Consider the following 13299-nt stretch of genomic DNA (forward strand, 5'->3'; position numbering starts at 1 on the left):
TGCTGGTATCGGATTGTGGCTCATATCTAGCACGACAAAAGCCGGTCATTGAATGGGAGATTCTCCCTTTGAACGGAATGTTCAGCTGGAAGAATCCCTTTGGAATAGTGTCCTGGAATGATATGCAAGCTTGCTGGTCATTCTCGTTGAAGACTATCGAAGTAGCGGCATATGTCACTAAACATGTTCAGTCATTGTGGCAATGATCAAGCTCGAGGGATCAATCTGGCGGCGTACAAGGGGATCCATTGAGATCGAATGAAACTTCAGAGCGGGATATCTCGATCTGGGAGGCGTTGATAACAAGTCGATCTGCAGGAGTAATCACCTCAGCATCGATGATCACCCGGCCTTCATATGCCCATTCTCCTCCAAATTCTATATTGAAGATTTTGAGGTTATAGTTGAGAGGCTTGACACTGTAGAATTGCATCAGAAAGGGCCCGTAGTCCGCGTGGTCAACTACTGTTATAGTGGAATTTACATACCCCTTCGATAGAAGATTGAGCGGTTTGCTTGCATCCTGCTCGCACAACATTGTGCCCTGTGACCGAAGCAAGAACGGCTCTCACAGAGTACGGCCAGATAGAGCAGCGGAACTATTTGCGTCCGTTATGAAACCTTCTTTCAGCAAATGACTCTGGAATAGGTGCCATCGGCCAAGGATGCCCTATTAAAGCGATCGCAAACTGCAGCATTAGGGTTTTGGCGTGGTGTTTTGGACAGTAATAACAACAGAAACATTTACTCCAAGTGGCGAGTCCTTCCGCAGCCCCAGATATTCTGTGGGAGGCGCTGTGCATAGATCGACCCTCCACGCTGCCGACCGACAGCGCGAAGCTTTACCGAACTCTAGTGGCCCGCTCACCTGGAGACTCGACGATAAGCAGCCACCAATTAGGCGTAGATAAAGGCCTCCCGTCGCCGAAGCCTTCCATTTTCTTTCCCTCTCGAAAGACGGCACTTCTTCCCTCCTCCGAAATTCCCCAGGAGATGCCCCAGCTCCATGGCTCAAGCGCGCCGTCCAGCACCTAGAGCGAGGACGCGGACCTTCACTGGGTGTTTGACATGTCGCACTCGCAAGGTGAAATGTGACTTGCATCGCCCAAGTTGTAACAACTGTGTGAGGCTGAGTTTGCAATGTCGGGGTTATCAAGTCCAGCTTCAGTGGTTGCCGGCATGGGATCCAGAACAGCCTGATACGTCCTCACCAGGCAACCCCACGACAGAAGGAGCAGAGGGTCGCCGCACTCGGACAGAAATATTTGATGGTATGTACAATCAGGTCTGCCTTTCGTCGAGCTGGAAAACTTAGGATCGCTCCAGCCCAATCGCGGTCTCGGTTCTCCGAAGACTTGATCCGGCGTCTATCAAACACACAAAAGCCACAGCACCTCGACCAGGTCCTTGAGCAGCTCGATGATCAGGTCAAAGAGTCCAAGAGTTCTCGGGTTGAGGAAAGCTGGCAAATATCGCAAGGCCCCTTTTCCGTCTTGCATCTCGTATCGGACTCGGAAAATGATGAAGCTCGAAATCAAAAGCAATTGACGATCCAGTATCCCGAGCCCATGGCATCATTGGATGGCGATCGGGAAACCGTGGCATGTCTCGACGGCATTGACTGGTCGTTGTCGGTGCCAGACAGCAACATGGGATCTCAGGCACTATTCACCGACGCCTCTGTCGGAGAAAACTTCAACTATTCTTTCACCAATGCCACCTACACCCCCCTGTTTGAAGGTGAGGATGCTTGAAAGTTTTGGAAGAACTTCATTGCTGAAAACATTAGGTGCTAATGTAACGAACACCAATACTACCTTCGCAGGGGATATTGGGCTCACTCAACCCCGATTTACAAAGGTTGCTACCTACGGCCACCCTTCCGCATCGTCCCTCTCCAACGGATCACCATATGTGCCTTCCAATGTCCGATTCTTGTTATCTCACTACATGAACCACGTGATTGCTTCTCTTTCCGGGTTGCCGCATACCGAAGCTCCCTGGAAACGGATTCACGTGCCGTATGCCATGACAGCGTACGGGGAGTTGGATATTATGGGACAGTCGGGTTTCGCCAGAGTTTCCCTCCTGTACAGCCTCCTTTCCTTGACATGCTACCACCTTGGAACCCTCTACAAGCCTACGGCAACCGGCAGCGGAACTGACACGCAGGTACTGCCGACTGACGACCAGGCATCGAACTTGCAATACTGGAACTCCCAGGGGCTCAAGTTCAGGGAGATAGCCCGGACAGCCTTTCGAAAATGTCTGCACGCAATGTCAACCGAGCAACTGGAACACGTCAAATACAAAGAGGTTTTCGTGAGTGCAATGAACCTGATTTGTACCGGGGTACGTCTCCCTCCATGAGACTCTGAAGTCCGTGAACATTCCAGGCTGACAGGCTTGCAGATAGTGAGCGGAGATCCTTGGGACTCCCGGCTTTTCATCCTCCAATGTGAAGAGATCGTCAACAAGATCGGCCGGAAGAAGGCGACGTTCTCGAAGCGAGCTCTGCAACTGCATCGAATATTTGCTTACATCAGGGTCATCGAGAAAACCACGTTCGTCCAGACGCGGGATCAATATCTCGTGACACTAGGCAAGAAGCCAATGCTTGCCAACGAAGTAGAACTGGTGAAGAAGATCCCGGAGGACAGCTTTCCCTATTCGGCAACCCTGGCGTCAAACTACGAGACCTGGGCGGATCTGGGGCTCAGTGGGCCCGAGGAAGAATCCTTCAACGACTTTTACGGCATGCCCGCTTCCATCTTGAGGCTGATTGCAAGGACGAACAATATGGTTGCCCAGGTCGACCCGCCGCAGCACCACGGCACGGCGCATCCTCACATGCCTGCAACCTTGGTCGAAGCCGCCGCCGCCTTGGAGCGAGATATCTGTCATTGGGAGACACCAGAAAAACCGGCCGAGACCAACGACAACCCTTTCGATTTGCTGAGCTGCAGCTCTGCCGACGGCCTCCCGGATCCGTCGCAGACGATGAAGTCGAATATCGCGACGGCAATGCACCACGCGTTGATGGTGTATTTCTTCCGATTTGTGCGGGGGACCAATCCCATTATCCTGCAGCACTACGTCGAGAGTATCCTCAGCAACCTCGAACTGCATCACGAAAGCAAGCAATGCTTCTTCCCAGGCGTGCGGCTCGGAGTCACCGTGTGGCCCAGCTTTATCGCCGCGTGCGAAGCTCTGGGGGACAACCTGCGCCGCCGCGCCATACTTTGCATGAGGCACGCCGCTTGGGCAGGATTCCAGAACGCAGAGGCCGCCGAGATGGTGGCGAAAGAGGTGTGGCGGCGACGTGATGCGGGAGAGTTGCACGTCTCGTGGAGCACTGTCCTCCGGGAGTCTCAGACGATCCTGCTCCTGACCTGACACTGCTGCGGGCCTCTACGTTCTCACGTCGACAGTTCTCCATTGCCTCGCTAGTGGCTGCAGAGGATCTCACCGCGGAGAAGATCCTCGCTCGGTAGTCAAGAAGGAGCCCCGTTCGCATCTGACGGTCGGAAATGCTCAGCGACTCCGGAAGGATCCCGAGCGCATCATCTGTGGTTATGTGCCCAACGTTTTCTCTGGGCTGTCTCCACATGCTGGATCCCTCATTCCGTTCAATCAGACCGACCACTCAACAAGGAAGCCGAGATCAACAAGACCGGAACTAAAATACATCCTTGAGAGTGCCGGAGGCTGCGGCAAAAAAGGAGGCGGAGTTCCATGAATCCACTTGGGAGGATCAGGTACGGAATGGCCGTGGAATAACGCACCGAACCAGGCTCGGCTCAGTACAGCTGCGCGAATGCATGAAGAAACCCGGGACATCATGACTCAATTTAAGCGACTGTATATGAAGGATATAGAATTCTGGCCAGGCCCCAGACGAGGTTTCCCGTTTGGAGGGAAGAAAGGATGTCCACCTCTCTGTAAGGGCCGGGAGGACGATTACTACGGGGACTCAGAGGGCCGGCTTCGGCTCCTGTTCTTTCCAGACTCGCTCGACAAAGTTCCTCGTCTCTCTCCCGATCAGGTGCGGATTGTCCTCCTGCAAATAGTGGCTCCCGGGCCCTACGTCCACGCTGGCAATGTTCTTCATCTGGCTCGCCAGCTCCTTGGCCTTCTCCACGGATACGATAGCCCCCGGGGTGGCCCAGAACATCAGCTTCGGCACGTCGGTGGCGGCAAGCCACGCGAAGTACGCGCGGACGAGCCCCGCCACGTCCGGCGGGTGGTCGTCGAAGGGGATCTCGTTGGGGAACCGGTAGATCGGCTCGCGCGTCGCCGGGTCGACAAAGGGAGCCCGGTAGTGCGCGAGCTCGGCGTCGGTTAGGCCGCGCACGACGCCGAGCTTGGCCAGGACGAGCTCGATGAAGGCGTTCTCCTGCACGATGAGCCGGCGCCCGACCCCCTCGGTGCGGAAGTTCTGGAACACCTGCCGGCCGCCCTGGAGGTCGTCCAGCTTCATCCCCGCGAGGATGAACTCCATGAACACCAGCCCGGCCACCCGCGCCTCGTGGCGGCTCGCCCAGTGGAACCCGAGGGCGCTGCCCCAGTCGTGAAGCACCAGGAACACCTTGTTCGGCTTCTCGGCGTCTGCGTCGAGGACGACGGCGTCCATGAACGCGTCGAAGTACCGGATGTGGTCGCGCACGTAGTACGTGTTGGCGGGCATTTTCCCGGAATCGCCAAACCCCACGAGGTCGGGCGCCACACATCTCGCGATCGGCGACAGGTGCGGGATGATGTTGCGCCAGAGGTAGGACGAGGTTGGGTTGCCGTGCATCAAGACTATTGTCGGCGACGCGGGAGTCGGGGCTCCGGTGTCTACGTATGCCATTGTCGAGTCGAGGACGGGGACTCTTTGCTTGGTGAAGGGGAACTCGGCCGAGATTTCTTGAGATGCCATAATGACTTTTGAGGATGGAGTTGCAGCTTCGAGAGACAGCGTACCGAGTTAGAGAGAGTTCTTAAAAAGGTGTCGAGAGCTATGTGTGTGCTTGAAGAGAGCTTGTCAGCCCACGCACCGCGTCTGGAATAGTTATATCCTCGCACCGTGCTAACGTCGGAGCGCGCCCTACTGACGGCGTATTCGCACTGCAATTTGAGCGGTTCAGTAATCCCAACGCTGATTATTTATCGGTTCTACAATAGGGTTTACGACCTCGTTTGGCGGGAAAACTTACGCCGAGTCGATCTGCAATGAAAGGGTTCAATGAACTCTCGCTTTCCCATCTCTTGCCTCATTGACACGTTCGTCACGGTACGATGTATTCAGCGGATGTCTTTTTTCCGTACCTTCCGGGCTGCACCTCTGCCACGAGGACACAATACATCGAAGACAGGATACATCTTCGACCTCGCCAACATCGATGCGACGATGCGCTTCCATGACCCGACCACGCCATGTCATAGTGCATTGAAACACTCGGGACAACCACTTGCGAGCTCTCCGTCTTTCGTCCGCGGCAGATAAACAGAGCAAAGACGCGGATACAAAACACACCGCAGTCCGTGGGAGTAAGAGGTTGATGGAAGCTGTTGACCATGCGCTAGTCTGCCTTTGCCCCTTTCGCTATTTGTTGGAACGATTTAGCTCCAGGCAACAATCGCCCTAGCGAGGGATTAGCACCATCAGCGCAGACCCACATCTAGACTACGAGGGACGTGCAGACTCATGATATGGGGGAGGCTGCATCGAGGCTCAGCTGTGGTTGGGACGGACGAATTCTTCTGAGCCAGCGTCACGGGTTTCGGAGGGTTGCGGTCCGTAGAATTGCAGATGGCTGTCATACGATGGATAGTCGAAGAACCTCAGCTCCAAGTTCTATTCCCGCCCACTCTGTTTGATAACGTTATCCCCTTCGAGGCTCCCCGAGCGTCCGAGCCGAGGTCGCTGGAGAGTCAGGGTTGGGCCTTTATCCTCGCGTGTTGCCCCAAGGGGACTCCTTCGTGAAGCTTGCCTGGGTCGTATTCGCCTCGGATGCCGCCAAACCTTGTGCCTCTTACAAATTGGGTAGAATGTGGAAGCAGCCATTTCGTCCGTGACAAGAGTGACAGGTAGTCAGCCACCCTTGAAGAGGACACGAAACAGTGCAGCGCGGCCGGTCGGGAGGATTTGGCGCGTTCGTACCCCTGGGAATCGCAGCCTTGCCGAGGTTCGCGCACATAACCCGATCCACGCATCCTCTGTTCAATGTCTGTGTACAATGTAGAGGCTTTTACTGGTACATAGGTAGTATGATGAACAACGGTGCTTCTATTTGAGCGCGCTCAGAGCTTCGGAGCCCTCACAGGGTGAGGGTATAGAGGAGCATATAGGTGATTGCACCTGGGAGTCATTCGCCGACGGCTTCCTTTATATCTGTTGAAGGTAAGTATGTGGACGTTGCTTGTTCACGTATCGAAGCTTTCTGAATGGTCATGGGCACGATTTAAAGAAGTCAGAAGCTATCATTCCGTAATTTAAAGCCTGAAAGTCTGGCCGGCTCAGAGGCTCATTCATCAATCAGAAGCAGTGTAAGGCCAAGAAATCCGCTTCACATTATAGAAACAAAACCAACAGCAACCTCGACAGAGTCTCAGTTCGTATCTGTAGAGATGGGAAACTCCGCTACGCATTCTCGATGTTGCTTTCCCGCACCGGAATCTCCGTATGACCCTCTTGACCTTTGTGATCGGCTTCTTGCAATTCTTCCCACAGCCTTTCCAGGCCAGGAGTTGTGCGGATCTCCTCGTCCGTCCATCCAGCTGCATGAATTGCATCGAGGCCATTGCTGAAGGCACGAAATTCGCCTTTGTATAGTTCTCTAAGATCATCCAGAGTGTGATCATTTAGATCAAACAGGAGCTCGGGGGGATCTCCATGCCCACTGTAAAACAGGTGTATTCGACCTTTCAAAACTTTGTTAGGAGATATGCGCCACGATATCGGCGGCTGGAACCAGAGAATTTGTTTCTGTGTGCTTACTGCGCCTGAGTTGAGCCATGTGCTTTCAATGACATTTGCAGGCTCATCAGCAAACTCTGTGACCATGTCCAAAACGCTCCATTTGCACAAAATGAAAGCATTTGATATGCTCGGTTCTAGGCATTCTTGACAGTATGACTTTCCCTGTCCCCATTCGAAGCAACAGGTGAGGCCGCTCTTTGGATCAGCCCCGGCTTCAAGCAATTGCGGCACCAGGGATCTAAAGTCATTGCCCTGCCGGAACGATACCCCAGTTATGACTGCTGTCCAGATCGTCAGGGAGTTAAGACCGGCTTTTGGATGGAGGATCTGGTTGGGGTCAGCCCCCAGCTGAATCAGCAGCAGGCCGATCTGAATAACATTAAATCTGCTAAGTTGACCATAAGCCCACCAAACAAGCAACTCGTTGATGTAATCCCGGTCATTCGCGAGGCCGTCTTCATTCAGCTTGTTCATCACGTACTGCGGATGACAAAAGTTAAAGAAGAGCTTGATGTAGTCTACCTCGCCGAGCCTCCCTCGCATAAGAAGTCTTGGGTCCAGTTCATGCATATCCCACAGACCCCAGGCGAAGAGTTGCCTGCAGATGGCTTCCAGCTCTGAACAGTATTGGGTGATTGTATCCGGCTCCATTTGCGACAGAGCTGGGAACAACATCCAAGCACTTTCATCGAAAGTCGGTCCTTGAGGAGCAAGAAAACTTAAGATGAGATCTGATCTGAGGAACTGCATGACAAGCTCTTCTTCCGTACACAGCCGAGCGCGCAGCAATTCTTGGCCTGCGGAGGTGTTGAGAAATTCTGCAGCCGTCCGGTGCACAAAGTCCACGAATATTGTCTGATTTGCGAGCCCCTGGTCCAACCAGCGTTCAATGATATCAGGCTGTATCTTAGGGGTGCGGTGTTCCAGCCTTTCTTTGGCTGCTTTGATATGCTCATCCAACCTCGGGTAAGAAGGGAGTCGCATAACCTCTAAAAATCCAGCACAACATGCTGCAATTCTTTTCTCCGTTTTTTCGTAATTCACTTTTAGCTCAAGTTGCTCAATCCTCCAAGAGGCTGCTGGTTTTGAGAAACTTGCATGTAGATCGTCGTCAACCATGATGGCCATTCGGACCAGGCTTTTTGGTCCAAATTGCTGGATGATTCTGAGATAAAGTGCAGCTTCCTGGGCATATATGGGATAATCGTCCGCCATTCTTCTCCACATGTGTGTGTAGAGGTCAAAGATCCCAGACGGCAGCTGGTCAAGACGTTCCCGTAAGGTATCCCAGCGGTCCTCGTTCTTGATTCCACGTAACAACGATTGGACAGCTAGGGTGACCCAGAGGAACACCCCTTCGGCTTTGACACCGACATCGTTCAAAAGTCGAGATACCTGCGTCGAATGTTCGTCACCGAGCTGAACCGTCAAGGGATTCCTGAGTAATTTGTCTTCAACATAGCGTCTAATATCCGCCTTCGTCAGATTTTGCATCACAAGGTTAGGACAGCCCTGATACAACTCTCTAAGGTTGATCTGGGGTCGACTGGATATGCACATCTTTATGCGATTCTGACCATTCAATACGTCTTGTAAAGACCTAATGGCCTCGGTTCCATCCACATCATCTTGGAATTCGTCAAGTCCGTCCAGGAAGAAACAGAACCGTTGGTCCACGGCATGCACGATCAATTGTAGGAGGTGAAGTAACTGCTTGTTGGTCCATATGACCGGTAGCGCTGGGATGTGAGGTTGGATAACATCGGACCAGACCTGGAGCGCCTTGGACTGATCGATATCCTCGAGGAGTTGATATATCAAGGAGCGTAGAAGACCGACGCGGCTTTTCTGCAGTTCGACACCGGCTTCCCAGAAGAAGAAAGACAGTATGGTCACTGGCTGTCCTGAGGATTCCAGTCCTTCCAATGTCCTTCGGTCATGCACGAGAAAGTTCATCAAAGTAGATTTGCCTGAGCCCGGCTTTCCGAGGATCCAGTATAACGGTTGATCATTCTGTAACCAATCGGGAAAATTGTGCCAACGTTGAGATGTGTCCTGCTTCTCAAATATCCATTCAAAGGTCTTCTCATGAGCCTCTTCGATCTTGTCTTGTCTCAAATTGATCTCCGGAAAATGGAGGCTTTGCTTGAACTTGTCAAATTCGGCCTTTTGATGTTGAACATCCACGAGCTTGTCGATCTTCTTGTCAATTGTGTCAATGCGGTTTCTGGTGTCAATATGCTCCTGCGTGACGTGAGCTCTTGCTTGATCGCTCATCAAAGAGACCAGCTGTGCCACATTCGTGGTACCCTCTGCGATCTTCCGAGCAATTTCCTCTTGTCTTTCGTCTAACATCTTCGGGATATCTCCCTGGTTTCGGATGGTGACGCTCAATTTCTCGCTGTCCAGAATCATTAGTGGCGAGTTCCTCTATGTTCAAGATGTTGTGGTGTACCTCAGTTGAACAAGGATCTTATTATCCAGAACCTGGACCAGTCCCTCGAGCCGCCTCTTTAGCTCTTCGATACGTGACGCTCGCCATTTCAAGGCTATAGTCTTGACAAGAGCGGCTCTCCGGCCCGCCCCGGGAGCACTTTTGAGAGAGTTGAGCTCCTTGCTCAGAGACTCTGCTGCATCATGGACCTTTTTGCCAAGCTCGATTAGGTCGGCATCGTTTTTGGACAGCTGTGCTCTCGCCTGGACAGACTGAGCCTTGTCAAGCGCTTCAGAGCTTTGAGACAGTTGATCACTCGTATAACTGAGATGCTCGATATCAATGGTAGTTCCATGTTTGTAAATCTGAATGCACGTCTCTACAGCCTTGAAAGATGAGTCTACCACTTGAATGATATTGCATGCGAGACTGAGAGCGGCTACAGCCTCCATTTTGATGACCACCGAGCTGGCGTGCACTGTGCGGCTGAACCAAATGAGGGGTCCTGGCGGTGCTTCTCAAGACGAAATTGGCTACCGGCTTCAGCACTGCGAGGTTGCTTCAAAGTGTTATAATAGTGCGCGGTCAACCTCGGTGGTTTGAGGGATCGGGAGGACATGTGAGAGTCGTGGATGTGATTTGGGAACTGTCATGGCGATGACATGGGGTTCGGAAAGAGACGTCCTCGTGCCCAAGGCAAATGCTGCCTGATTGGCAGCCTCTGTGGATAACCGCCGTGTGTAGCGTCCTGCATCGTCTGGCAGCCTCGCAAGGCAGATTCTGCAGCGGAATCAGCAAGACAAGGCTGGGCGTCACCACAGCCGTGCCGTCCACTTCGGCCATTCAATGAAAAGGTCAAGACGGTACATGCGGCTTTGGAAAGGAAATGTAAAACAATATATCTTGGATAGTATACAGGCCAGTCTTCCAAATGCCCTGAAGCCCCCTGGAATGGGACGATCCTGGTACACGGATAACAGACCCTCGTGCCTCCCCAGTCCCAACTACGTGCCCGCGATACTTAGCATCAGAGTCAAGAACGGTCAGTAATGGACGGTTACCCCCATGCTGCCCTAACATGCATGTCCGCCTGGCCGGATACAAAATAGATTGCTTCGACTGAATCTTCCTGATCAAAATGGTACAAAATTCACCTCCCAACCAGGCTCTTCCACCGGTGCCATTCTGCCCACCACGACGCGGAATCGACCGACCATCTCGGCATTCGGCCAACCATCCTGTTGTCGATGGACGCTCTCGAGGTGTTGCATGAAACTGCTTACGTTGCCAAAGATAGGTGTCGTTACCTGTGCGGCACCATTAACCTTGGTCGGATTAATGCTTCCATGCCCCGACTTGATGCTCCCATTTGACCCGGCAATCGACCCAGCAACATTACTCGCCGTCCTTGATAAGTCAATCCACCCCCGACTTTTCCCTTCCGCGCAACAAAAGATGCATCCAAAACTTCCGAAACTCCCGTCCCTACCAGAGGGTGTATCGATGGGTGCCATTCCTTTCAATGAAACATGACACCTCGCGAGGAAAGCCCAACGATACCTTATACCGCCACCTTCCGAAATACGGATCCTAGGATCAAAGACTCTCTCGGGCTTTCCCTTTTTCTTTTTGTCATCAGAAGTGTTGACCGTGTTGTGGACAGGTCCCTCGAAGTTGCACTTCTCACAGCGCCAGTATGCAGTCATCCCAGACAAACCGTGTGGGCGGTTGGCAATGGTGAATGCTTTGCGCTCCATGCCGGCTTGAAGACGAAATGCTCCCTTGCAGAATCCCAGAAGGTTTTTATCTGTAGGGAGGACGACTGGCCCGGTATTTATCAGGGGGGTGACCGAGGGCGCGGTAGACGATGCCATGGTACGTACTGAAGGCGCACGGCCGGGAGGCGGTAACGGGTGTTTAGGAGCCACAGATTGAGGATGAGATTGAACTGGTGGTGGTGGGAGAGGACCACTTGGTGGTGGTGTACGAGCTGGCTCGATTGGAATGGGTGCAGACACAGACGGACGAGAGTGAAATTCTCGCGATAGCGTTGTAGTGTCAGCTTGGGATCGAACTGGTCGTCGAGGAATTTCTCGGTCCACTCTCGTTGCAACGCCAAGTGAATCAGATCTCGGTTCTCGTCTTGGTGGTCTGCTATTTTCTTGAAGGTATCGCACATACTCAAAGCTGCTGTGGTTAGAGGCTTGTGCTCTCGAGGAGTAAGAGGTAGAAGCCTGTCTCTCCGGGCTCGTTGGCTGATACATGTCGTAGATGGTACCATTGCTGAATTGCCTGCCATCCTCCCGGTTAATATGGTCCCCGTAGTCATCAGGCCCAAATCGATCTCTTGAACCCTGACTTTGATGGCCGCTAGACGCTCGGGAGAGATCGGGAGACGAAGGCGTGTGGCTGTTCTTACCCGTGGAGATATAGGATTCTCGATGGATATCTTGTGTACTTGCGGGGGGTGGCACAACAGGCTGGCCACCGGGCTGAGGAAACATCAGCAAGATGTTGTCATCGGATGCCAGAGCCTGCGATGACCTTCGTCGCAAACTTCGGTCATCGGCTTCGTCAATCCTGTGAACTCCCACAGAGGGTATGTTCACATGAAACCCGGCGGCTGGCCTATGGGCCGTGGTGGACTGAGGATGTAGATATTGCTCCTGAGAGCCCCCGGAACTAATCGACGTTTTTCGTTCTTCAAATGGTTGACGGAAAGATGGCGAAATGCAAAGCTGACCAAACTGCTCCGCCACCGGGTCGGGTGTGCGAGGAGCAGGAAAGGCGGCTGATGAGTGAGTGCTGCGGCTGCTTGAATAGCCCAGGGACGGTGAGAGAGGAGGCAGCAGTCCAGGGGCTGACGAGTAAGACAAGGTTTGGGGGTAGAATGCCTGTGCTCTCATCGCGTCCGAAAGTCGCTGAGACAATTGGCCCAGGCAGACACCAGCATTCACTCGACAATCATCCGACGCTGCTTGGAGCGCAAGAAAATCAAGTTCAATCCCGTCCATATACACTGTCCTTAAGGTGATGATCAGAGACATTTGTAAGGTGATCAAGACATCTTTCAGTTGCTCCCGCGCTTGTATATCACCACAGGCGTAAGGCTCTCCGAACCGTTTGAGGTCGTGCTCATAGTGGCCACGGACAATGATGGGCCCAAGGGCAAGAGATTCCAGAAGGTCTCGAGTCGCTTCTTCCGGCAATTGCATGCCGTCGCTATTCGTTCTTTGGTCACGGATTCGCTGGACCAGTTTCGTGGCATCATCGAACGCTGCGATAACTGGCAACAGAGGTTAGCCAGAGCTTCCTCTAGGAGATAGGAACGTACCAGCTCGAACCAGGGAGGAGATATCCATCTCGGCCTGATTCCTCCCGGGCGAGGGATCTGAGCAGAACCTGTAGTCGGCTAGGTAGTCAACTCATGGCGCAGATCCGCGCTCGCGTCGACTGCAACGGCGCAATACATTCGGAAGCAAGGTATCAGGACAGGAGACACGGATAGAATTGATCAGACGAGAGCAAACGGAACGGAACACGACTCAGGACCAGGGTAAGTCCAGTGCCTTTTTGCGGTCGGCCAGGCGCAGGCGCGCCCGATTGCCTCCCATGGTAGCCTTACCTTTCGAAAGTGCGGTGTTGCCTCCAAACAGTGCTGAGCAGCTGGGTCAGTGATTGCAACGGTTGCACAAAGCCAATTCGAGGCAGGGAAGAGGGATCTGGTTGGGCCATGCAAAGAAGATGCGTGGAGCAAATGCCAGGACAGGAATCGGCGTGCATTAGTGCCCATGGTGAATGAACAGGGAAGAAGAGATTCAGAAGAAGTGTGTGGACGGATTGAAGCTGTGATCAAGTTCGAGGCCCCGGATGGCAAGTTGCGGAGGGGCACCAGGCACCC

General features: G+C 53.1%; 3 protein-coding genes across 3 annotated transcripts; 1 reads left to right on the forward strand and 2 right to left on the reverse strand.

Moving 5' to 3' along the window:
- Positions 1–1568: 1568 nt before the first annotated feature.
- Positions 1569–3396, forward strand: PV07_03814 (uncharacterized protein; the record flags this gene model as incomplete). Its single annotated transcript, XM_016390568.1, has 3 exons — positions 1569–1740; positions 1790–2352; positions 2413–3396. The coding sequence occupies 3 exons, from the start codon at positions 1569–1571 to the stop codon at positions 3394–3396; spliced, it is 1719 nt and encodes a 572-aa protein (XP_016252470.1).
- A 3229-nt stretch (positions 3397–6625) lies between these two features.
- PV07_03815 (uncharacterized protein) lies at positions 6626–9850 on the reverse strand (the record flags this gene model as incomplete). The annotated part of the gene is made up of 2 exons (XM_016390569.1): positions 6626–9365; positions 9420–9850. The coding sequence occupies 2 exons, from the start codon at positions 9848–9850 to the stop codon at positions 6626–6628; spliced, it is 3171 nt and encodes a 1056-aa protein (XP_016252471.1).
- Positions 9851–10289: 439 nt separating this feature from the next.
- Positions 10290–13125, reverse strand: PV07_03816 (uncharacterized protein). Its single transcript, XM_016390570.1, has 2 exons — positions 12733–13125; positions 10290–12684 (listed from the first exon to the last, which is right to left on the reverse strand). Exons 1-2 carry the CDS (start codon positions 12758–12760, stop codon positions 10532–10534), a joined length of 2181 nt encoding a protein of 726 aa, XP_016252472.1. The 5' UTR covers positions 12761–13125; the 3' UTR covers positions 10290–10531.
- Between the last annotated feature and the right edge of the window lie 174 nt (positions 13126–13299).

The sequence above is a fragment of the Cladophialophora immunda genome, assembly GCF_000835495.1.
Source record: "Cladophialophora immunda strain CBS 83496 unplaced genomic scaffold supercont1.2, whole genome shotgun sequence".
NCBI classification, from domain to species: Eukaryota; Fungi; Ascomycota; class Eurotiomycetes; order Chaetothyriales; family Herpotrichiellaceae; genus Cladophialophora; species Cladophialophora immunda.

Excerpts from the sequence above, each read along its gene's own strand:
- PV07_03816 (XM_016390570.1), bottom strand. The coding sequence starts at position 12,760 with ATGGATATCTCCTCCCTGGTTCGAGCTG. Across the intron at positions 12,685-12,732 it reads CTCCTCCCTGGTTCGAGCTG|TTATCGCAGCGTTCGATGAT; the intron begins GTACGTTCCTAT and ends CTCTGTTGCCAG.